The sequence below is a fragment of the Sciurus vulgaris genome (assembly GCF_902686455.1).
Source record: "Sciurus vulgaris genome assembly, chromosome: 12".
NCBI classification, from domain to species: Eukaryota; Metazoa; Chordata; class Mammalia; order Rodentia; family Sciuridae; genus Sciurus; species Sciurus vulgaris.
Window position 1 is genome coordinate 6,693,051 of NC_136473.1, and position 25,186 is coordinate 6,718,236.

General features: G+C 37.8%; 1 protein-coding gene across 11 annotated transcripts in view; it reads left to right on the forward strand.

Annotated features, from left to right (window-relative positions):
• The window catches only part of ZMYND11 (zinc finger MYND-type containing 11), an 87,541-nt gene that overhangs the window by 26,103 nt on the left and 36,252 nt on the right, over nucleotides 1–25,186 (forward strand). For 7 of the 11 annotated variants that reach the window (XM_079107799.1, XM_079107798.1, XM_079107797.1 and 4 more), the window contains exons 2-3: nucleotides 131–265; nucleotides 19,179–19,338. In XM_079107799.1, the coding sequence (XP_078963925.1) occupies nucleotides 150–265; nucleotides 19,179–19,338 (276 nt within the window). In that variant the 5' untranslated portion in view covers nucleotides 131–149. Of the gene's footprint in view, nucleotides 1–130; nucleotides 266–10,447; nucleotides 10,543–19,178; nucleotides 19,339–25,186 lie in introns of those variants that run through there. The other 4 variants (XM_079107802.1, XM_079107793.1, XM_079107801.1 and 1 more) reach the window with 3 other exon arrangements.

Consider the following 25,186-nt stretch of genomic DNA (forward strand, 5'->3'; position numbering starts at 1 on the left):
GTTGGTCATGCTACAGCCTGCATTAGAATAATCAGTCATCAGGAGGTGCTGGAAATGTGGCTCGTTTGTGTTGGTAATAATTCAGTTTGTAATCCATGTTTTTTGCCTTATGTTTTGTATATTACTACAGCTAAAGAAGTAAACAGGTCATGGCACGTTTAACAAAAAGACGACAGGCGGATACAAAAGCCATCCAGCATCTTTGGGCAGCTATTGAGATTATAAGGAACCAGAAGCAAATTGCCAACATTGACCGAATTACCAAGTAAGTAAGTTTAAACAAAAATTTCCCTGTAAGATTTCATATGAGACTTTAGGGAAAATGTCTAAAAGTTCTTATCTATTCTGCTGGTCGACATATATTACAAAGGACTGAAGTCACTTCTTGCACTAGAAATATACAGTCATTGGAAAAACAAAGATAGAAACGTACAAGCAACATGTATTTAGAAGTTTTATAAATATTGGATAAGTAGAATATCAACATGTTCTAGTTATAATAGATTTTTACTTATAAAATATTTTAATTGTTGGAAACTAAGTATTATTTAAAAGACTTTTTAGTCAATCACTTGCTTTTATGTGTGAAGCTAATAGTAGCCTACTGTTCATTACTCATTTTAATATAGGATGGGCATGGTATGTATAGTAAAAAGCATCTTTTAGCTTATAACCCACGAACAGAGAATCTGAAAAAATACCATTCTATATTTTAAGAAGATATATTAAATAAACATTCCATTAAAAAAATTCTTTTTTCCCCTTTGTTTGTAATGACATTTATCTTGGTAGACAAAGATTCAGGATAGAAAAAAAAAACTCAGCTACTTGATGAATCCTGTTACCTGTTCTATACTAATTATAAGGGAGACTTCAGTTTGGAACTTGATTTTGCTTTGTTACATTGTTTCCCTGGGTACTTTTAAAAGAATAATGCTAGACTTATATTTTTTAAATGTTTGGATGATAGAATTTCTTTATACTTATCCCTCCTCACATTTGTTAGATACTGTCTATAAAAATGGAAAACAGATAACATATAAAAACTAATTTCCATGAATGCTTTTTTTAAAACCTTTATTAATAAGTAACAAAAATTGAGTTCCATGAATATTTGTCCCTTCCCAGTGTTCTTGCTGTACAGGAGGGAGGGAAGCCAGGGAATGGGTGGAGGTGTGAGGCCGGGAGCTGCTCTCATTGTGCCTGCTGGGGCATGGCTTAGGTTGGCCATCAGCAACTAGCCCCTGTCCTCCAGTAGTAGATAACTCTGTGGAAAATAAGAACAACACAAGTAACATTAATTATTAAATTTTTAAATAAAGCAAATAATATGAAGCATGGGAACTAAATACAGAACAGATTACAGGAAGGCAATGTTAGTGTAAAACATTTTTTTGAAGATCTTGAGCTGCGGATGAGCTAAGTAGTAGAGTTCTTGCCTAGCATGCCTAAGACCTTGGTTTCAGTCCCCACTACTGCCAAAGAAAAAAGAAAAGTAAAACAGTATTTTCTTCTGATTGAGTTTTTTCCTAAAAAACACAGTGTATATCAAAATAGCTTACAGAAGAATTTTGAGATAAGATACTATTCCTTGGATTTAATTTTTGACATTAATATCATGCAAGCTTGACAGCTATTTTCATTTCTCAGACTGCTACTTCTCTCTCGTCTGCATCTTTCTCTTAGAAGCATTCTGAATCCCCAGTGAGTGTTGCTAGCCTGGAACTGCTTGCAGAGGGGAACTCAGAGAACTAACCCCACAGTGGTGGGAGCTACTGTTATACAGCGTGACACCTGCATTCCGCTGTAGTGAAAGACCAGTAAATAAGATCACATACATCTCATTTTACATCACAGATTCTGGATAAGAATTCTTTTTTCTCCTTCATCAGTACATCTGACTTCAAATCACATTTTTCTTCATGTCTTAAGGTCCATATTTCTTAGAGCAAACATGAATAAATTTATTTACTGATCAAATGACCATGATTTTGTTAGTTCATCTGAAGATGGAAAGAAAGAAAAGAAGGAAGGGAGAGAGGGGAGCAGAGAGGGAACAGGTACATGTGAGTGGTTCTGATGTTTCTTCTACCTTGTCTCAGCTGAGGGTGTGCTGTATTCCTTTTTATTACTGCAGCTCGCTTTGGTGTGTTCTGTGCTTCTTCTATAACATCAGTCCTGTTTGCAATTATACCCTCGCTGCTCAGTCAGCTCCCAGGAGGAGCTGTCCAGGGAGTCCCCCACCTAGTAGTGCCTTTGCTTCTCAGCCAGCCGCCGTTCCCCTTGCCTGTGCTAGGTTAGGAAGGAGCGTTGGACTGTGCCAGAAAATCCGTCTTTTGCTCTAAAGCCTAATGTTACTTACTATTCCACACTCTTAAAAGGTAAGTACTTTTCGAGCCTTAGATTCATTTTAAGTCAAGTTGCACAGCTTAGTTCCAGTCAAGTCTGAACTCAGAGTTGTCTTTTAAACTTCAAAAATATCTTAAGCCACCGCAGGCTGTAAAGAGTTGTCCAGATTCTGTGCGTGGTCATTGTTTCTCCTTCCCTGTTCCACTGGTGAGTGACTTGGCTGCACTTCAGGAAGTCATGCTCTTCCAGGTGACTGGCCCTTGGGTGGGCACATCCTCACTGTAGCTTACTTGGATGTGCTGGTTGGGGTCGGCTTGTCTTTTTCTTTTAATCTATAGATTTCTCATCCATCTTTTTTGATGTTTTCCTTTTGGGATTTATTTATGAAGGATCAGGGTTGTTTGTCTGGCGTTTGCTGATCACCTGCAGTGGTCTACCTAAAGCTGTTGCTCAGCCCTGTATTTCAAGGACGTTGAGTTGCCTCCAGGCCTGAGGGTAGGGTCTGATAGCTACAGGGTGGTGGTGGGCGCTACCGGGAGGCACACGATGTTGACTGCTTCTCATTTCCTGATATTTGTCACCATTGCTGTTAGATCTGATAATTCACTGACGTTTAAAAAATTGTAACAGTTTTTCTTTTTCAAACTGGAATATGCTTGTGTAAGCATACAAGCTCCCATCCTCTGCTCTTTGGTTTCCCTATGTCATAGTTGGTATAGGAAAAGTAGTGTTCAGAATAGCACCCTCTACTGGGAATCAGTTAATTTTTAAAATATCATTTGGAATTCATGCATTTAAATAAATTGAATATATTTCAATCCAAATTTTACATCGCCCTTATTTTACACACACACCCCTCATTGCTTAGTTTTTATTATTTGGGGCTTCTCTTAGTATGTTAGATTTTGTTTCCCTGTCTGTTATATTTCTAATTTCCTGTTGAATTCCTTTCATCTTTTTTGTTTTGACCCATGTTGTTTCCCTTCTTGCGCCTGCCGTTTATCTGTCTGTTATCTGCTATGTGTTCACTCCTGCATGCCTGCTAGTTTAGACCTCACTTCTGAAGTGATTTGCTTCATTTTCTTCGGATGTTTAACTCATTTTGAGACTTTGCAGCGTATCACTTTCAGATCTTGTTCTGTTTTCCGAGTCTCTTCTGGTTTCTTGGGTCTGTCAGCACTTTTGCTTGTACAGATGTGATTCTCCTCTGACAGCCCAGGGTTTCCCTTTGGCTCTTTTGATGTGAAATCAGTTCTCCCAAACTTGGATCAGGGAATTTCGTTCTGAGTACTTTCCCTAGGCTTATGTCTCTAAAGCTCCCATTTGTGCCATTCTTATGAATTGCCAGAAATATGTGTTCTTTTTTCCTGAAACATCCTGGAGTTTTCTCTATTTTTTTAATCCCTATTTTTTTTTTTCCCTGAAACTATGCTTTCTTATGCTGAAGTTCACAACAATCTTGTGATTTTTCTTCAGAAGTGGGGGGGGGGGGGAAGCACAGTTTTCTAAACTCAAAAAAACAAAGCTTAAGCAACTAAAAACAAACAAACAAACCCTCTAGCAGAGGCAAATCCAAGCAACTTTTTAAATGTCTGTGTAATTCTAGATACATTAGAATCAACAGTAATATTCTCCTCTCTTCAAACATAGTAAGATTTGTGTTGCATTTTTAGAAAAGAATTCTGTAAGTAGAATTTGCAGCATTAAGCAGTTAGGTTCCAAATCCTCACAAAAACAAAAACAAACAAACCCCCAAAACTGAAGGGTTTTGTGATGTTTAATCGTCATGAAGTTGAAATGAATGAGTCATTTTATCATAAAGAAAAAGTATAGTAGTCTCTTCAGGGTTGTCTTTGAAGATAAGCAAAGAGATATCTTCTCTTTGTAATTCACATATCTGCAAATGTTAAATTTTAGAAGGCACATGAATTTGATTTTATATAATTTGGATAGTTATCATAATCAGGCTTTGAAATACTTCATTACTTACTATGTATGCTAAATATTTATAAAATATTTGTGTGTTTTCGATGGTGTCAGCCCTCGTTTTCATATCTGCACTCGGGAAGTGGGGATGAGGGACCATAGAACAGCAAGGCCAGTGCCGGAGTGAAGTGGGAGCTTTTAATTGCACACGATGCAGCCCAGTGCCGGGTTATTCCTTTAAACACCAATAATGTTTTGATATTCCAATAAAAATAAGCTACAGGCATCACCCCATTCCCCCCTGTAATCCAGATTACTCACATCTAATTTGAATAATCATAAAATGGCCTTTGAGGTTCATAATCATTCTAAGTTGTTGTTAGGAGATAGCTTAACAATTGCTTTTGAAAAAGGAGGTTTGGATTTCGTGCTAGTTTCTACAAGTGCTATTGGCTAGATGGTGTGTTTTTTATTGATTACTGGAGTCAGCAATTGAAGCAGTGTCTCTGTAGGTTTCCTTCCTACCTTGAGTAAATTTGAGTCTGTGTCCAGGATGAGTACATTGTGACTAGCATCACTGGAGTGACCAAGTGCTTGCAGGACTGGTCCCATTCCAGTTTCCCTTTCAAATCAGAGCATCAATTAATTCCATGCATTGCTTACTTTAGGGTCAAACCCCGGTTAGTGAGTGTGACCTCTGACCTTTGGGGGCATGCTTGGCATTGCCATTTCTGAGTTCTCCTGGAGCAGCTCCCACCATTACAGACGAGGTCTGTATGTAGGCCAGAAGTCCTCCTGGTAGGCTGCCCTTGAAACCAGGTGCACTGTTTCATTATGTGCTAGAGTTTAGCGTTAGGAAGCCCAGTTCCCAGAAAATGTGTATTCAAGTTAAGTTTTGCTGTGTCTCTTCAAATTTGTTTTCACTTTTTAGAATTATTGAAGAGGAGAAAGTCCATTATATAGGTAACTGTTTCAGAAACATAAAGTTATTTTTTAAAAAACTACCGAGTAGTATTGTTATACTGTTCTTGTAATCCTGAGGATCCTCACAGAATTCCTTCCTGCCTTCTCTTTTCAGTCCGTATTGATTTGTTCTTTCATTTTGTGGAAGTAGGTGGGCAGGTGGACCTTACCGCTGTTGTCATGTCATTTCACATGCTAACAGCTTTAAATCAGAAGCAACTGATTTCGAGGAACCATACCCCAGTGACTTTTGTCCAGTATGCATATTCTTTGGCATTGGTCTTGCCTTGGATGTTCATGGTTTTTGTTTGTTTGTTTTTGGCATTTCTTTACAGTTCTGTGAAGTAGACATAGATGAGGCACATAACGTTATAAATGACCATTAAGTAGTAAGATGCAGTACCAGACTTTTGAGAGTTATAGTCCTGTGTGCTAGAGCACCGTAGTCTGTTACGCAGCAGACTTTTCTTGAGAGGGTCACACAGAGTCCAGAATCCTTTGGACAGGCAGAGTAGTCTCAAATATGAGACTGTCTGGATCAAGGGAAGGGACTGTAGGGGTTGAAGGGAAAGTGGCTGGAGAGTGGCCAGCCGAGGAGGGCCTTTCATGCCGACATAGAGATTTTTGCCCTGCAGCTAGAGGGGAGCAGCAGATGTTTTAAAGATGGAAATGGCTAAAGTAAAGCGCACTCACGTCTTTCTCTTTCCAGCTGGACTGGCCCTCTTCAGTGGCTCTCACGTCTGGTCTTCCCTGTGCTAGCTCGGGTTTTCGCCTCATGGTTTTCTCCCTGTGCTTCTGCCCCTCCCTCATCTTCCTGTCTGTTCCTGCCCATCATCGTTGCCAGGGTTTTCCAAGACATTGTCTTATCGAATTGCTTCACTCTTGCAAACCTATTTTTCGGCTCATGCGTCCACTTGCAAAACCTCTCTGGTCAGTGGGCTCCGCTGTTGCCGATCTTTTCTCTCGCCCATGTCACTGTCTCTGCCTGCCTCTGCATTACCTGCTGCTCTCCAGAACGCTGGACTCAAGGTGGGTCCTCTCTTTCCTCACTCTGCCTGTGATGCCCTGTCCAGACTTCTCTTTCGATTGTCATCTCATCAACCTCACAGTTTACCAGTTTTCTAAACTTTCTGTGTGATTGTTCTTAAAATCCCTTGATTTTCCCATTGTGCATGAAGTCTGAATACCTGAGCAGGGCATTTGTACAAAGCTCTTCACAGTCACCAATTTGATTTCTTTCTCCTTGTCACTCCTCCTCCTCTCCTTGTCACTTTCTCCAGCCTCTCCTCCTCATGGGTGAGGCTGTTCTCAATCGCCTGAGCAGGCTATGGATTTTTCATTCTGTAATTTTCCTTTACTTATGGACAAAGTCATACCCATTCCTTTACAGTCCAATTCAAATCTCCTTTCAGATCTTGATACATTCCTCAGTGTAACTAACCCTATGCCTCTTTCTCTTTGCTGTCATAGTAATATGTTTGAAATTCAATTTTATCATTTTTTAAAGTATCTTATGTTCTCTGAAAAATATTTCTGCTGCTTTTGCTGATTGTGAGCACCTTAGGGATAGAGAATGTATCTTTCTTGTGTTATCTTTGTATGTCAGTGTGAAAAATAGTGGTTGAGACAAAAATAATAATATTCAGGCTGGGGATGGTAGATCAGTAATAGAGGGTTTGCCTAGAATGGGCAAGGACCTTTGTTTTCCCCCCAGAACTGCAAAGATTTAGAGAGAGAGAGAGAGAGAGAGACAGAGAAAGAGGGAGAGACAGAGAGAATCATGATCATGATCATAATAAATATTTTACTGCAGAAGTCGTTTGGAGGAGGGTTATAATAATCAATAATATTGAACGAGCCCTTGTTTCCTCATTGTGTGACAGGGACAATGCATTGTATGATCTCTCATTTAATTCTCACTGTGATTCTGTAGCGTATGTTGCCTTTGCATTCCCTGCATTTCCTTTGTGTGACAGAAGATGAACTCAGGGTCCTCCCCCTCTGACCTCCCAAGTTGCTGGAATTGCAGGCGTACACTATTCTGCCCACTTTCCCCACACTTTCTTTTACTAACTTTATCATTTGGCTTTTTGCGGTTAGCTCTTTAATCCATCTTTGGCTCTCTTTATGTGGTAAAGATCTAATTTTATTTTTCTCTCTGTAGTGAATTTACTTCTTTAGACTCTAAACTTGAGAGTCAAAAACTCTTGTGGGAGGTGTTTTAGGAGACCTTGTAGCATATGATATCATTGAATTATTTATTAACAGTACCGTTTTTTTTTTTTTCCCTGCCCTCTGCCTGGTAACCCTCCCACCACGACATTGTCTTTATGGAAAAGGTCTCTTGTGTTTGGGTTTATCCTCAGCACAGAGAGCCGGTGACTGGCACATGCCACCCACTAACAGTCTAGAGAAGTCTCTTCCTGCCCCCAGTTTGCTTTTCCAACAGAAAACTTGAAATCTTAAATGAACTAGACTAGTTCTACTATCAGCTCTGCTAATGACTAGCTTTTCCTTCTTGAGGAAATTGTTTTTCTTCCTTCTTCTGTAATTAATGCCCTGTGTAACTACCATCTCCATCAAGTTACAGGAAGCTTTTGTGACTCAGAAATGTTCTCTGCCCTCCTTTGTGGTCAGTTCGCCCTGTCCCTAGCCCCAGGCAATCGCTAATTTGCTTTCTGTGAGAGTGATTGGCTTGTCTTCTAGCACTTGATATAGATGGAGTCAGTACAGGTTGAGCATCCCCAATCCCAAAACTGAAGATTGAAAATGTGCTAAAATCTCAAGCCCCACATTGCCTTGCTTATTCCCCTAATTACTAGAGACACCAAGCACGTTCTGATATTCTCACTGACCATTTGTGACTCCTTTTGTGAAGTGTGTGTTCACTCCTTCTCCGACGTGTACTGCATGCTTCCACGTTACTCCCAAAGACCCTGGAGGGTGTCCTGCATGCTGAGTGGCATTTTCCCAACACGTCCCTGTCGGTACAGTTTCAGGTGAGATCAGAGGGAACCAGAGTCGGCATTTATGGAAATCCTGGCTAAGGTTTTTCTGTAATTATTGAAAGGTGCTAACATGCAGATCCAGGAAGTTCAAAGTAGAACAAATTAAGATGTCCACATTTAGCCATTTGATAGTGAAAGCTGTAGAATTCACCAGAGGCAAAGCGAAGACCTTAAGTGTAGCCAGAGATTTTTAAGACCTCAAGCACCTTGCGGTACTTAGACTCTCAGCCCGCCTGAGCATCTCTGGAATGCAACCTGCTCTGGATAGTGGCCTCCAGGGGGTCAGGAGAAAGTAATGCTCAGCATGGAAGGACTTGCCTTTCCAGGTATTGTAGACAAACAAAAAGTGAGAGGAAAGAATTCTTCAGTGGCTTACATCAGGCAAAATGAATAAAAAATAATCTCAAGTGAAGCTTCTGATACGGAAAGGTGAGTAGTGAGCAAAGGTGATAAACGTGGGCAAAAGGAAAGCATTGACTGCGTAAAGCAAGACTAACGTTTAATTTATGGAACACATGAGGCCAGAGCAGCCGAAACACCAACTGAGAGCCTAGAAGTGATACCAGTAATCATCAGCCCCGGGGCGGGCAGTCAGGTTCCTAGACAGCTACGTCTGTAGTGAACACAAGGTCTCACACACCAGCTCAGATTAATTGAAGTGATAATATGAGAGGAATCAGATACAAAGAGTGCATTAGTATGACTCTGTTTCTGTAAAGAAAAGCAGGCAGCTCTGGACAGCATGTTCTTAGGATGCCTGCACAGAGGACGTAGAAGGGGAGACAGAGCTCCTGTTCCTTGAAAGCTGTTCCCTTAGCGGCTTCCCCCGTCTTCCTCTGGACGCTTTTCTGTGCCGGGCTGTGAACTGAAGGAGGTGTCCTGAGTACCTGGGAGTGATGGTACTTGTAACTGCCCTGTTACAGCAGGGTCTGTGCACTCCGTCAGGCGGCGTTTGTGATCAGAAAACCAGTAAGGGGACTTTTATATAGAATTGAAAAAGGAGGCCTAGCTACTTTGCTTTTCATTATTTTTCTCCAGTAAACTGTGGTAACCTTCTTTATAATTGAGATTTTTAAAAAAAATAGACATTTTAAAAATGTATATGGTTTTAAAAGACATTATATTCTGATTTCTAATTACATGATTTTGAAAGAATGTCTATCCATTTTGATGTATTAACCCTTTAACATCAAAACGTTTGCTAATCATCGAAATTTTGTCCTAGAGTTTTATTGGAATAGATTGTGTAGTAATAACATGTACACTAAGCACTGTACAAAGTAAAGTCAGATTTGGTTTAATTCTAGTAGTTATATATCAAAAGAAAAAGTATATAACGTTTTAAATAAAATTAAATAATTTTAATGTAAAATCATAAATAAAATTAAATAATTTTAATGTAAATATTTGAAACATCCTATTTCATTTTAAGATCTCAATTGATTCATATTTTCAACTGCAGGGAAATAGAGGAAAAGGAAGGAAGAGAAAGTCTGTAGCTGGCTGAGGGTGATGGGCACTGTTAATGGTTCCGCGCGCAGAACGTAGAGCAAGCTCTGCAGTGCGCGGTCTCCCTTTGGTGAAGAGGGAGCAGAAGGTGCACAGCCTTTAGTTTGCGTATGTGTGGGCATTATATTCATATATGTGTATTAAGCAAATATCTTATTGGAGCTTTATTTGTCCCCCAAAATGTAGGGGACAATTACAAAAAGGATATAGAACAGTTAGATGTTAGGAGAAGGATGGAGAAAAGTGAAATGAGGCATAGGAGATAAAACAGCCAGTAGAGGTGAGTTCCCCTGGAGTCTTACAACTCGAGTTGTTAAGGGTCTGGTACACATTTGGCTTTTAGTTGTCTAGAAGCTAATACAAAGGTGCAGCTGGGACATTTTAATGATGTCCATATAGTAAATGAGCTCCTGAAGTGAGCTGTGATTGTTTCTGGTAATGCTAAAACCAGAAAGAAATTTATCCCAGGGATTTTCAAAGAATTAAGTATTTTCTAATTGTTGCAAAGCTCTTGTCAGAGGGCAGAGTACCGTTCTGTCTGGAGTGGTCAAGCTGAGATTGCAGAGGCGGTTTCAACTGGACGGTGACTGTATTGGTAGAAAGAGGACCCCAAATAGGATTCTATGTTGCTTGTGCTTTTTCCAACTGCACAGGAAATTGACCATAAAGCTTACAATATATTTCACTTTCAGATATGAATCAACTACATTTTTCTTGAACCTATGGTGATTTTTGCATCATTACACAGATATGTCATTTTCATTAGTTGTATCATTATTTTAAAATGGTAAGTAAATTTTTTAAAAGTTGGTAAAAATTTGGGGATAGGCTAATTTAATAATGTAAAAAGATTTGAGCAGGCTGTAAAATATACAGTTCAGCCTTATGAAATTGAGGCTTTGAATTGAAAACATTCCCTTTTTATAGCATGATATCAGTGTTAATAAACTAGGGAGTGTATGTATATCAAGGAAAATGGTTTTCCCCCCTCAAGTGAAAACATCCTATTATGGAAGTGGTACTCTCCATCTAGTCTTAAAATAACTAAATGTTTTACTTAACCAATATTAATTGTCACTGTATAAATGATAGAGGTCAAAATCTAATTATTTACAGTGGGACATTTGGAGTAATCAGAAACTTAAAAAGTGCTTGTAACACCTTTACTACTAATGAAAAATATGGAAAAGAAGGACTTTTTTTGCTAATTACTCCCCATAAAATTTTCACAGTGTGTCTGTATTCATTGAACACTGTCAATTATTTTTAGCTACTTCCAAAATAAAGAAAATTAACTCAGCCATTATGATGAAAGTAGAAATTATAAAGCAGGTACAAGAAAAATTTCACCTGTCCTTGTTTTCTTCCCTAATGAGTCACTATGAAGGTGTGCGATGAGTCAGCAGTTATAGGCATAGTCAGTGGAGAGTGGAATAGTCGGGAAGAAGGCTGGGAGCACTCTAGGACCTTCAGCACATGGTGACTTGTCTAGTGAATGCTCCAAGGTCTCTTACATGCCTGTCTACTACCATTACCCAGCTGCAGTGCACTGAGACAGAGATAGGCTCCAGGATGAATCTGGTATACTGCCAATTTCAGATCACCTTGATCTAATTAGGCATCGGCCTGGCTCAGAGCAGTGCTTTCAGTGCCTGTGTGGACCTATCTCTCCAGATCAGCCCTGAGTATAGTACTTTGGAATACCAACCCAGAGACTGTGGGATTTTACCAAGACTCTCTTTGTTGGTACACCTGAATGGCGGCTTTTGTCTTTGGCCCCACGAGGTTGTGAACACTTTGCTTGGCTTTGGAGCATTTCAGCTGACTCTTCCAGAATTGGCAAATGCTCCAAATTAAATGAATACTTTTTTAGTATTTTGTTTGGTTTTTCTAGTTTTAATGGAAAGAGTGATCTCTAATAAACCAAATCAACTATGATGGTTAGCAGAACACACTTTCTCTTCCCCCACCCCATGTGTGTGTATATGTATATGCATATGAATATATAGAATTTTAAATAATTTTTAATATTATTATACCATGAGAATTTTCTCACACCATTATGTGTTTTGAAACATTAATTTTATAAGCTGTATAGTATACTGTTAGGTGTACATAATGTAACTTATGATTATAGACATTTAGATCCTTTGGATTCTGTAAAATTCCATGATGTGAGGAACATTTTTCAATATATTCCTGTGCCTCATCTCATATTATTTCCTTAGAAATGGAATTATTGTTAAAGGATAGGATTATCTGTAAAGTTCTTGATACCTGATGCCAAAATGCTTTCCAGAAAGTACTTTCAGTGGTGATGAATTGAGGGCCCATCTCCATGTGCCTTTACTAGCACTGAGAGTAATGATTTTTAAGTATCTAGCTGATGTAACAGGGGGAAATACTTTTCTAATTGTTTTAATCTTGTGTTGTAGGGCTATAAGTTTATTGTTACATTTGTCATAAATGTTTCCACTTTATTGTTTGCTTTTAATTTGCAGAATGGAAGTTAGTGATAATTGCTACAGGATAGAAGAAAGTGGGTTTCTGGTGTGTATTTCATGAAGAAATTCCACATTTCTTACTAGTCATGTTTTGTATCTTATAATTTCCATAGCTTTTATATGTAGAACATCTTTTAACATCAAACGATTTCAATCAGTATTTGCTTAAATTTATGGTCATCTGTTTTCTCGAGTCTGTTTTCAGCCCCTCCGAACCAGCCTCTGGGGCCAGTTGGGCACCATGAGGCACTGAAATCAGTGCTTAATAGACTTGAAATAAACTTGCTGCATTATCATCAAAATTGTCAAATCCTTTCACACCTGTCAACTCTGTTAATAGCACGAAGCAGTTTGTAAGGGACAAGAGGACATTTTAGGCATTTCTTATGTGTTTTAATGAGCAGAAAATGTATCACTGTTTGTTGGTGGTGCAGGCCACCGGATGAGCCGTGTTTGTTCTTTCATTAGTGTGCTCCTTTCCCAGTACATTCATTTCAGTGAGATGCCAGAAGTTTGAGAGATTGAATTGTTATTGCAATGTTGAAAGAGAATTACTTTCAGGAAATTATGATTCATGAGCTCTCTTACTTTTGTAAAAATGTTAAGTAAGCAGGGCTGTTACCATTGTTACCGTTAATTCTTTATACATGTTGTCTTGGAACGCATAGAATAACCCTGGGGGAGATGAAGCAACTCGGGGTTGTATAGCCTGTTGCATGGACGCACTTTGGTGCTTGGCAACAATTGGAAGTCATATCTCGAGAGAGAGAGGTGCTCTGGGGCTCCAGAGAGCAGGAATGGATATGAGCAGGATGGAGAAAAAGAAGAAAGTTTATTGAAAAAGTTCAGAGAAATTGAATATAATACTGAATTACTAGCCATTTCCACACCATTTCATGACTTTGCTATAGGAAACTATAAAGCCTCTGTGAATGTATCGTGAACCCAGAGTTCTACTTTTGCTTGTTTATTGGAAGAAGGTAAGGCCCTGGGATGGGTTAAACAATTCTGAAGAAAATGAGAGATTTTAAGAAATGAGTCCCTTCACCTGGACTGTTAGCCTCGGTACCTTCATATGGGGCAAACCTGAGTACTGGGGGAACTAAGAAAATGAATGATGGAGTGAAGTACCATACAAGTCACTCCATCGTCACACTTCCTTTATAATGAATTTGCCAACCCTAAACCTTGTCAAACACACTTGGACTCTCATGCTCAATAGAATTACATCACTCCTCTATTTACTTAATATCTACAGTGTTCTGCTTCAATTCTAGCTTTTTTTCTCTATTTTTAAAGAAAAATAGATGAGAATTGAATTATCTTTAACAAAAAAATAACCTTTTTTTTTTTTTTAAAAGCTGGGAGAGTGATCAAGAAAAAAGTAAGCAATCCGCCAAGTTTGGGCATTACTTTAGGTACAGATAGGCCCCAGGGTGAGATGTCCAACACACTGCCAGTTTCAGATCATCTTGCTCTAACTCAGCGTTGGCATGATCTGAAGCTGGGCCTTCAGTGCCTTTGTGGACCTTTGCAGATGAACCCAGAGCTAATGTCAGTGTGTTTCTTGACATTTGCCTCTGTTACAGATAGTGAACACATGCCCTTAGCTTTCAGATGACACTTCCAACACATACTAAGTGCTCACTTACTCTTTATCCGGATTTGCCTAAACCCAGCTTTCCATTCAGAAAACAGAAACATTGACCAATAGCTGTTACAGTCACGTGAGGAAGATGCACCGTTTTGGTGGAGTGCTTGCCTCCTCTGTTCTAAGGAGAACTGATCTTCAGCCATACGCTTTCTTGATCCTGATCCCTATGATAGGGATTCCCGATTCCAGCCTGTTTCTTATTGTGTACATCTTTTGTAGTCCTTGGAAGGCCAAAGGTAGAGTCAGATGTTGCTTTAACTAACTTCAGTTCTTTTTGAACTAAAAAGTTGAGCCCAACGTGCATTACTGAGAAAAAGTAAAACTCTTCTTCATTGTGTTAAACTCAGACATTTATTTATTTTTATTGTAAACAAATGGGATACATGTTGTTTCTCTGTTTGTACATGGAGTCAAGGCATACCATTTGTGTAATCATAAATTTACATAGGGTAATGTTGTTTGATTCATTCTGTTATTTTTTCCTTCCCCCCACCCCTCTTTTCCCTCTATACAGTCCCTCCTTCCTCCATTCTTACCCCCTCCCACCCCCCCCCATTATGTGTCAGCAAGATCATTCGTCCTTTGGTTTTTTTGAGTCCAGGCCCTAAAGCTGTTTGAGCACATTGTGATTCAGAAAACCACTCTGCTGCAGAAGTCCATGGGTAGAAACATATTGAGGAATAATGAAAGACAGCAGCATTATTCCCAACGTAGTAAACTGGAAGTAGGAAGGAGTACCAATAAAAGATAGGTACCAAATCCCACAACAAGTAACACGTTAGTGCTTACATTTAGCAATTTATGCTGATAGGTTATATCTACCAATAGCTGTCTTCAGACACTACTATTTACTACCTATGGTATGTATTTTACTAGAAATCTTAAATGGCTCAGACAAGAAAAGTTCGACAGAATTTACAGACATAACTAATGAAAATTTAGCAAAGTTGTTCAACATATACCAACACCTACCAACCAAAAAATCTTCGGTGAAGTAAAAAATTCCCTTTTCAAAGGTAAACTGGAGTCTTTCTTCAGTGCCAACGTGATGGCACAAGTGGAAAATTCCTCACCTGACCTCATGTGGTAGGTTACGGTCCAAACACAGGTGTGCTAAAAACATGGTGTTAGACTTCAGGTGTACATGAAACATAAAGGGATTTCTTGTTTATTCTTGGATCTTATCATTGTGATATCTCATGTGTGTGCAGATATTTCAAAATCTGAAGAATAAAAATCTAAAATCTAGCACACTCTGGTCCCAAGCCTTTCAGATAGGGATAATGGACCTGTATAAGTAGTTCTTTATATATTGGGAATATGTAGGACTTAAAATAGCTTTTTAATGATATTATTATGAATATATTTCTTCGCTTGTTATTTGCATTTTAACTTGTGTTTTTTCTTATGTTGGAATTGCTGATTTTGTGTAATCTTATATCATTTCTCTTCTATTTCTTACTTTAAGGTTTTTCTCATACCATTGTGAGAAAATAGTCTCTACTGTTTTCTTTAATACTTTGTTTTGTTTGTGATATTTAAATCTGATCTATCCAGAATTTATTTATGGGTACAGGCTGAGGTAGGGCTCCATCTTTTATCCCCCAACTTACAGAGCCTGCTGTTCCAATGCCATGCATTGATTGCTCAATCTTTCTAACAGTAATTTGAAATGCCACCTTTATTGTAGTAAAAATTCCTACTTATTCCTCTTCTTTTACATCAGTGATATTTCAGAATTTTCCTCATGCAGACTTTGTTGTTTCTTCTATTTACTACTAGGAATTTTGTTTTTCTTATTGCTGTTGTAAGTAACTGAAGTCTGGTAATCTTCTGAATATTTTTCCTTGAGACTGGGTGGAGCTTAGAGCTAAGCATACATGAGGGCCTGGGTTTAATCCATAGCACCAAAATAAATACATCGCCTCATTAGCCTTGACATGTAAATGCTTTTAATTTTACTATATTTTACTATCTTAATTTGTACCCCAAAAGAATTTATTTAAAAATAGCATATGAACTGATTTCTTGGGTTTCTAAATATATGATTTGCAAATAATGATTTTTTTTTAGCTCCTAATCAACTTTTATACCTTACTTTGGCTATGTTGGTTATTAGTTTTGCAAAGTGTTGACGTGATAGCAGTAGATATATTTGAATATTCCTGATAATATAAGGAAGGACTTACTCCTGTTTTTTAAGGGGCTGGGTATTGAATTTTATTAAATAATTTTTCAACATGTATCAAAATTTTTATGATTTTTCATTTTTGATCAATTAATGAGGTGAATGATATCTTTAGATTTCTTGCTATTAAATCTCCCCCGAATTCCTGGGATTACACACTTGGCTATGGTATACTCTTTTGATATTTGAATGTATTAATATTTATTAATATATTTGACATTAGACTGTGTATTCAAATATTTTATTTGGGAATCTTTACATCAGTATTCATGGAGAACACTAGGCAAGCTTTGCTACTTTGGAAGGTTTTGTGACCATTCTATGCTACAGTCTTTGCTTTCCTTCATTGTTGTGCACTGGAAGAGTTAAAATCACATTGGAGCTATCTGGTCAATGGAAGTTTGACAGAGGTACCTGAAGAGTATGTGCCTAACTGCTGTGTTTCTAGGAAAGCTCTTTGCCAATCTCTTGTTTATTTCTTTGGAAACTGGCCTTTTCAAAGGCTGTTGGTTAAGTTTTAGTCACTTAAATCTTCTTAGGAAACCATAGTTTCATCTTATATTTTTGCATGGAACTGCACAGAATAATTGCTTAGGACTGTGTCATTCTTGCTTGCACGTGACGGTGTCCCCATAGCCATTTCTTGGTGTGTGTGTTTGCCCTGCGGATCTTCGATGCTGATGGGATTAGCTGATGATACGCTACTCCTCTTTCATGTTTCCCTAAGAAGGAGCTCCTGGGTTAATGTTTGTTAGTTCTGTGACTTTTGTTTTTTATTTAGCTCCCCTTTAGCCTTTTTGTTCTTTTTTTTTTTTTTTTTTTTTTTTTAGGTCTTTTGCAAATTTTAGGTGACTTTTTTGGACCAGTGGTTTATAAGCATTTCCTAGTTTTGTTTTCATTTCACTGCAACGTAGGTCGAGATCACTTTTGGAGTCTGTAAGGTCATCTTCGTGGTGATTTTTGTGGTCAGTTTCTATGCAGTTCCTTGTACCTACTGAAGGTATGTTTTGAGTGAGGTTTTCTGGATCCATGTGTCATTTTTGCCCATAGGGGTATGCGTGTGTGCACACGTGCATGAACTGCTGAGAGAAGTGAATTGAAGTCTCATGATTCTCTGTCAGTTATTCTTTACTTCTTACAGTTTTTGCATTACAACTATCTCCACCCTGTTTTGTCTTCCTTAAAAATGATTTTTGCCCTAGACTTCAGGTCCTGCACATTGCAGCCTGTATCCCTGCTTCATTTGGATTACACAGTTATTATCTGCCTTTGCCCATTTGTTTTCAGTCTGAGTTACTCTTCATTCTTTTAAGTTGTTGCATTTAAACACTTTGTTTTTATTGAAAAGGTGAAAGTGTTTGTTTTGGGGCCTCTGGTCACATTTAATGTGCTTTCCGTTTTATTCTTCTGTTGCTTTCCTGTTTCTCAATATGGTATGTTTTGTTGAGTTTCTTCAGATAATTTAGAAGCATTTGTTTCCAAGGGTTGTTTTTACTAATCTAAACAGTGTACTTCATCCCTAAAATAGTTTTTAAGTCTTGAGACTGTTGGTCAGGAAAGGTGTGTACGAGTAAGCCTCACCACCCGCTTTGTCAATCACAGCAAGTCTCCACCGTGCAGCTCAGTGCTGTTCTGCTCTCTGACCATAGTCCCCACGTTCCTTTTACTCTTAGTCCTTCATTTAACTGGATTGACAGGAAATGTAGGCAGTTTTAGAGAGTGAGCTAACTCCTAAACAGAGAAGAGTTATCTTCCATGTTCTAAAAATCAAATGCTCTTCATTAATTCTTTTGCTAGGATTTTCTGGTTTGGTGTTTTGGGTTGTTGTTAAAATTCATCCTGCGATTGTAGACGGTCCTTCAATGCTGAGTTTTTGCAATTTCAAAATGCACTATCAGTGCTTTGATTCTTGAATGACAGGCTAATTAGATAAAAACTCTCGTGTTCTATCTTATTTCCTTGAGGACCTGGGAGGCCTTACTCCCTTGTCTTCCAGCCTGGAATGCTTCCCTAGAATAGATTAAGGCCAGTCTGATTTGTCTCCTAATGTGTTTTTTTCTGCATATGCAAAAGGCTCTTTGAAGTCCAGTCATTTATTATAAAAAAGACGGTAAGGTTTGTTTGGGGAGGAATGGAAAATGGCAAAAATTCAAGTGTACCTATAAAATTTTATTTTTTTAAGAAACAAGGAAAAAGCTTAAACAAAACTAGGTAAATAGCGTTGGGAATGTACTCAGTGGTGGAGTGCTTGCCTAGCAAAGTATAAGGCCCTGCATTTGATCTCCATTTCCACACACAAAAATCAGAATAACAACAACAACAACAAAAATCCCTATGTAGTTAGTTATAAATGCTGACCTGATATAAAGCAAATAAGTAAAATGTTAGCATAAATTAAATGGTGGTAAATATAGGAAAATCTACAGCACTATTTTATGTGGTCCAGGGTATGTTTGAAATTTTATTTTAAAAATTACCATAAATTTGTAAATCAGGGAATACTTGTGTGCTTCAGTGACTCATTCCAATGTGCATTTATTTTGTTGAGAAGCACATTTTTGCCTTATTGATCACAGCATACATCCATGTTTTCCTTATATATCCACAAACACTCATGTAGTTCCTCATTTTCTCTATTGTTATTTTCTGAGTTTTGAGCAAAAGTATCACGGAATGCTTTTTGTAATTCTGAAGCTGATGGTTAAAAATCGTGTGATTCTAGCTTTAGGGCATGCAGAGTAGAGGTCAGTAGTAGTTGCTGCAGAGGCTAGAGCTAAATGGGCCATTTCCCTGAAGTATAATCAGTGATCTATATTTGCTGGTTTAGGACTGTTGACCAAATATTGCTGTAAACACACAGAAAGGAATCTAGGTTTACGATCCCATGATAATTGATCGTGTGGAGTCTGCAGGCTTCTCTTTTTCCTTCCTTCCTTCCTTTTCTTTCTTCCTTCAGGACTTTTAATAAATACAAGCCATAAGGAAAGAGAAACAAATCACTCCTATTTCCTTATTTTTACTCACTTTTAGTTTTGAGTACTCAGGGATTGCTCAATTTGCTCTTCCTCTGTATTCAGGTATATGTCTCGAGTACACGGTATGCATCCAAAAGAGACCACGCGCCAGCTGAGCTTAGCTGTGAAAGACGGTCTCGTTGTGGAAACTCTCACAGTGGGCTGCAAAGGCTCAAAAGCTGGCATTGAGCAAGAAGGATATTGGTTGCCAGGAGATGAGATTGTAAGTATATTTTATTTGATAAATTTAGAGCTGCAGATTTTCAGTTTTTGAACATTATTTAGATATGATCTATAGAAATTGATTCTCAGAAATTCAGCAGTTTTCATTTTTAACAACAATAAGGCTCTGAGAATGGATCCTTATTTATTCTCTAGGAGAATGCACTTTTATAAACAGCCTGCTTTTTCTGTCCATATTACCTCTAATCTGAAAAGTAAAAGAAAAGTCCTTTTAACGTACATCCAATTAATGGCTCCCCTAAGTGTTTTATGTGGTAAATATTAGTTAAAAAAAAAAAAAAACGTTTTAACACAGGACAGTGTTGGTGCTGTCTAGACAGAGCGAACACGACCAGTTGTCTTCTTAGAGAAGCACTTTCCTCAGTTTGGATGGCATCAGGCCCTGCAGCCACATTTCAGCAGGAGTTTTATTGTAGAATACAAAGATTCCCAAGGCTAGAGTCCCCTGGCTGCTGTCATCTTTAACTGACTACTGCAGAATTTGTGCATCGGAACAGAAGTCAAGCAGGAAAGACTGAAAGTTAATTCTCTTTACACTTTTAGCTAATTCTAATTTTGAATCCTCTCTTAAAAGCAGTGACATCTTACTATTTCTTTTCAGTCTGAAACTTTATACTGAGAGGCACAGATAGGCACAGAGGTATATTTTTTCCTTTTGTAAAGATTAGCTTCATGTGCAATATTTTTGGTTCCACTGTATGATATTTCTAATCAGTTTATTAATTTTTATGAAGGAACATCATTTAAATGATAGGTTTCAAATATAACATATGAATTTTGTTCATTTTTGAGAGTATACTTAGTAATTTCATGTTTTGTGTGTTTTATCGTGAATTCTGTAAAATCTAAAATTATTCAAATGACATAAAATCTTAAACATTGGCTTATTGTGGAAAATTTTTTCAGAAACTTCGAATTCTTTTCTTTTCCTGCTCTACAGAGCAGATGAGCCAACAGGCATGCTCTGTCGAGTCTGAGTTGGGAAGCTGCTTCCAGAGCTGCTGTGATAAGTCACGGATTTAGGAAAGGCTCCAGATTTAACATGGGTGTCATCAACTTAATTAGTACTTCAGAGCCTCAGGAAAGAAAGCTCATGTTTTGCACAAACAGAAAACATGGAAGAAAAAAAGCCTTTGCTTGCACTGGTGTCACTTGGTTTGTGCCCTGGAAGTTTCTTAAAAAGTAAACTGAAAATATACATATCAAAGCAAATTTTCTATTGAGTTTCCCTGCAGAAAAATATAGCTGTGCTGCTAATCAAGAAACTTTGGGTGCCAAGACATAATAAAGAATAACTGGCAACTCATTGCCTACTCTAAATATCCAGATAAAAGAGAATGTCTTGTCCTGAAGTACTCAGAAACTTACGGATCCAGGGGATTCAACCTGTCTGTGCAGAAGACTGTGCAGATGATTCCTGAGGGTCATACAGTAGTGACAAGTAGTAAGTAATCCTTACTACTTTCTAGTAGTAAGTAATCCCTGCTTCATTTGCAGGATCTTGGCTTGTGGGTCTTGTGTAGATTTTTTCATAGATGTGAGGTTTTTTTTTCTTTACTTTTTCCTAAGATTTGTGCTTTTCCACATACTTCCTTTGTTCTCAAGTTGAAGTTCCTTTGTTCAGTTTAATTCAACAAGCAGATAATTAGCCTATTATATGTTCAGCAGAACATTCAATCCTATATTTTGTTCATTTTTACATGTTCTTGTTGCATATATTTGTATTATCCTTTTTCTTTTCTCTAGATGAAATTGTACATGTATATCAAACTAGTGTAAAGGTTTAATTCTGATTGGTTCTTACAAACATAACAAATATGCATGTTTAATATAGATGCAACCGAGTATATCAAAATTGTCCTCAAACTACAAAATAGGTAAATATTTACAGTTCAGTACACACACACACACACACACACATATATATATATGAAGAGATAAGGTCATACATATTAAAATAAACAGGTTTCAATTCTGTCTCCAGTACTTATTTAATTATGATCTTGAGGAAATTTCCAAACCTCATTGATTCTTCACCTATAGTACAGGCATATTGATGTCTGTTTTATTTGATTTCGGGTTAAATGAAATTATCTTCCTAAAGCTTATATGGCTAGATATATGCAAAACAGGTTTTTGATGAGTGAATAAATATGCTTAGGTGTAGTAGAATAGCAAGATGACTATAGTTAATAATACTGTATATTTTAAAATAGCTAGAAGAATAAACTTTAAATGTTTTCACCACAAAGATTTGAAAAATCAAAGTATTTGAAATAATGGATATGTTAATTAACCTGATTTGATCATTCCACATGTATATATGTATCAAAACATCACATTGTACCCGTAAATATCTAGTTTTTGTCAATTAAAAGCAAACTCTCTATATATAGTATAGGAAAAGCACACAGATTTCTTAGAGACTTTCCTTCACAAATATCCCCAATCTTTATTTAAGCATTTTTAACTATAAAACAATGAGACTCATTACAAGTGTGTTCCATTATCTTGGCCAGTGTGCCACATGCCCACCCAAGGGCTATCTGCAGGCTGCAGTTTTCTTGCCCTAATGACACCCTAGAAGGACATGCAATTATTAACTGCATCCCCCTTGGCACAGCATGAGCATCTCACGCCGGCCAGCTTTATGTATTTGTATCAACTGTGTGGCCCGTGTGTGCAGACCAGACCTGAGCTGTGAGCTGTACTACCTTGGACTCAGTACATTTGTGTGTTTGCCAGTTCTCTAGCATATGACAGTAGAGTATTATTCTAATAAAAATGAGTATGCGATAGGAACATCGTAAGGGTCATCTTTTGTCATTTGCACAAAGACATTCTGTGGCCAGGGACTATTCTGCATGCCAGCATTTGAGTGTGGGAGCCCCCCTCCTTTGTGATTTCACCACCTGGAGTGGAGTAAGAATCACTTTAACAATGTGAGTTTCTAAGTTGAAATATGCATGTTATTGTTCATCTTGTCATTCTGACTCAGAATTAAGAAAAAAAGTAGTCAAGTAGATGTCTGTGGCCTTGAGAAGGGAGGGTGCATGGAGTCATTTGTTTTTAGACACTTAATTCAGAGTTGATAGCCTTTACTCTGGCAGTTCTGTCTTTTCAGAAATAGGTAATAATGCCCCTCTTCTTTTTTTCCGTCACCTCTAGAAATAGTATTTGTAGAATCAGAGGTGGGGCAGACAGCTGTTCTCTTATTGGGTCCCCCAGGGGACGTCTCCTAAGAGACACATGTCAGCAGAGATGGCTCTGCTTGTCTTTACTCCTACCCATGCTGAGAAGGTGGAGATAGACCAGAGAGCTGATTCCTCTCCACCACTGGCTAGAGTGGATGGAGCTTAACACTCAAGTTCCTTGGTATTATTTTTATTCCACCACCTTTTTTTTTTTTTTTTTTTTTTTTTTTTTTTTAATGCTTAGTTTTTAAAACTTGAAGTGATCAAAAAACATGGATATCTTGAACATTGTTATTTTTATTAAGTCCTGCAAGCGTGTAATAAAAGCTTAATTATAATATATGGGGCTGTAGTTATAAATAATCTGTCCTTGAGGAAGCCTGTTGTTATAAGTCAAAGGCAGATGCCCCCATGGAACTGAAATTCCTTCTACCAGACTGAAACCATTGTTTAAACATTTTGTAATGCTGATCTCAACCACTGTTTGCAGCTCCCCGTGTCAGTGATAAATTCATTTGGAGAAACTATGGTAAAATTAGGCAATAAATAAGCATCCTCAGGTGAGGTTTTATATATGTCCATGTGAGATGGTAGAGTGGAATAGTATTAAAAATGAAACTGCTTCCAGCTTTAAATAGTTTGCTTAAACTATAAACAAGCAAAAATATTTGCACCAACTTACTTTTGTAAATACCAAATTAGCTGAAGCTGGGAAACACTCCTGTAAATTTTTTATGGTCGTCTCAAACTTCTAATGTGTCATTGACATTCACTCTGAGGGTCCAGATAGTTGATTTAAAGGTGGCTCTCATAGATTTTGAAATTATATTAGTAAAAGGACATCATTAGTCCAGAGTGTGGAAGGAACTTTGTGTTGTCTGACCATTCAACATTTTGTTACATGGAGACTTTTCCTTTTATTATTTTTCATAGGTTCACAGATTGCTTCATTGTCCGCTTGCTCTAAAGAAATACACACGGATGGCTGCATTTGATCTATATTTCTTCATAGTATTTCATCCCCTTTATTCTAACAACTTTAGAAGTATGTTTCTTGGGTGGAATTTTACCATTTTCTGGGCTGAGTTAAGTTTGGTGTTTAGCAGCTTTTTGTAATAAATACAAGTTAGTCTTTTCTGAGTTGATCTCAACCTATAGGGTACTCACCAAAAACGGGAAGGCCTTATCGAAGTACTTAGTGTAGTATAGGAAAGCAGTCAACCTTGAGCTGTGGATCATTTGTAGGTCAAGCATATCAAATATGCATTGTGCAACTGAGGCAGTTAACATTTGGTGACTTCCAACTTTGCTCAAGGTCACTGGCATGAAGCTACACAATTATTTGACAGGTGATTTTAATCTGACAATAAATGATTTGGTCACCAGTGTTGAGGATGAATGAAAAGTGTTGTTGTAAAAATCTGTTACATTAAACTACTTTTCCCTTTATGTCCCTGCCACTCTGGGCCTCATTTCCTTCATAGTCAATGTCAGTACGAAGTAACATATCCATTCAGGAACCACAGCTTTTGTTTTTAGTAGAATCCTTCCTTCCCCCTGTCCACCTTGCTGCTATGACAGCAGCCTGCTCCCAGGCCAGGACCTGTGTCCACTCTTCTCGGCGAGTAGGAAAGGTTGGTGCTGGCCAGAGCAGCATCAAGTCCCTCTGTTGGCCTGAGGGGCGTGTTTTGAAAAGAAGAGGTGCCATTCTGTATTTTTTGTCTTTTCTCATTTATTTAAGTTTTTTGATACTTTTGAGAAAATGTAATTAATGAAAATACATATTTGGTTTAAAAAGAAAGGAACGTATTCCCTCAGGATGGATGGCTTGACTCCTGGCGAGGAGCAGGTGTGTGTCACTTCCTGTCATCCACTTCTGCCAATCAGAATGGCCGGTCTAGAAGAAGTTTTGGAGTATATTTCTCTTGAATTTAGATGAGCTCTCATCTTGTAGATAAGAGATAGAATTGGAATTTGTGGCCTTATTCTTTAGAAATAACATTTATAGGGCCATGCCAAGAAGTAGCTCCTTGATTTGTTCTTGAAAAATATTCAGGGAGACCTACCAAATTCAAACCGAGCTTCACTCTCCAGTCCCTCCTCCTTAAATATAAATGTGAAGTGAGAATTTCATTAGTGGGCAAGAAAGAATTTTTAGAAAGTTCTTTATATTTTTGCTCTTTTCTTGTTTCAATTATGTTTGTCATCAATTAATGATCACAGGGGGTTTTGTGTGTCTTTTTTGAGGTACTGGGGATTGAAATCAGTGCTTGATGGGCAAGCACTTTTCCACTTACTACATTTTTATTTTTATTTCTGGTGCTTTTTATTATTTCTTAGACAGAGCCTGGCTGAATTACTGAGGCTGGCTTTGAACTTGCAATCCTCCTGCCTCAGCCTCCTGCGTAACTGGGATTACAGGTGTGAGTCATCACACCTGACTCAGTCATTTGTTTTAAATAAGTGCAAAATGTGATGCCTTTGGATACTATTTTTTTAAAATGTAAAATATATATTATTCTCTTTATATTAATTATATTCTAAGCTATATATTCTTTCCAAATGTCCATTCCCAATATCAGTTGTAAAAGTATATTTACTAAGTATTAAGTAAAGCATTGGTGATTATCAATT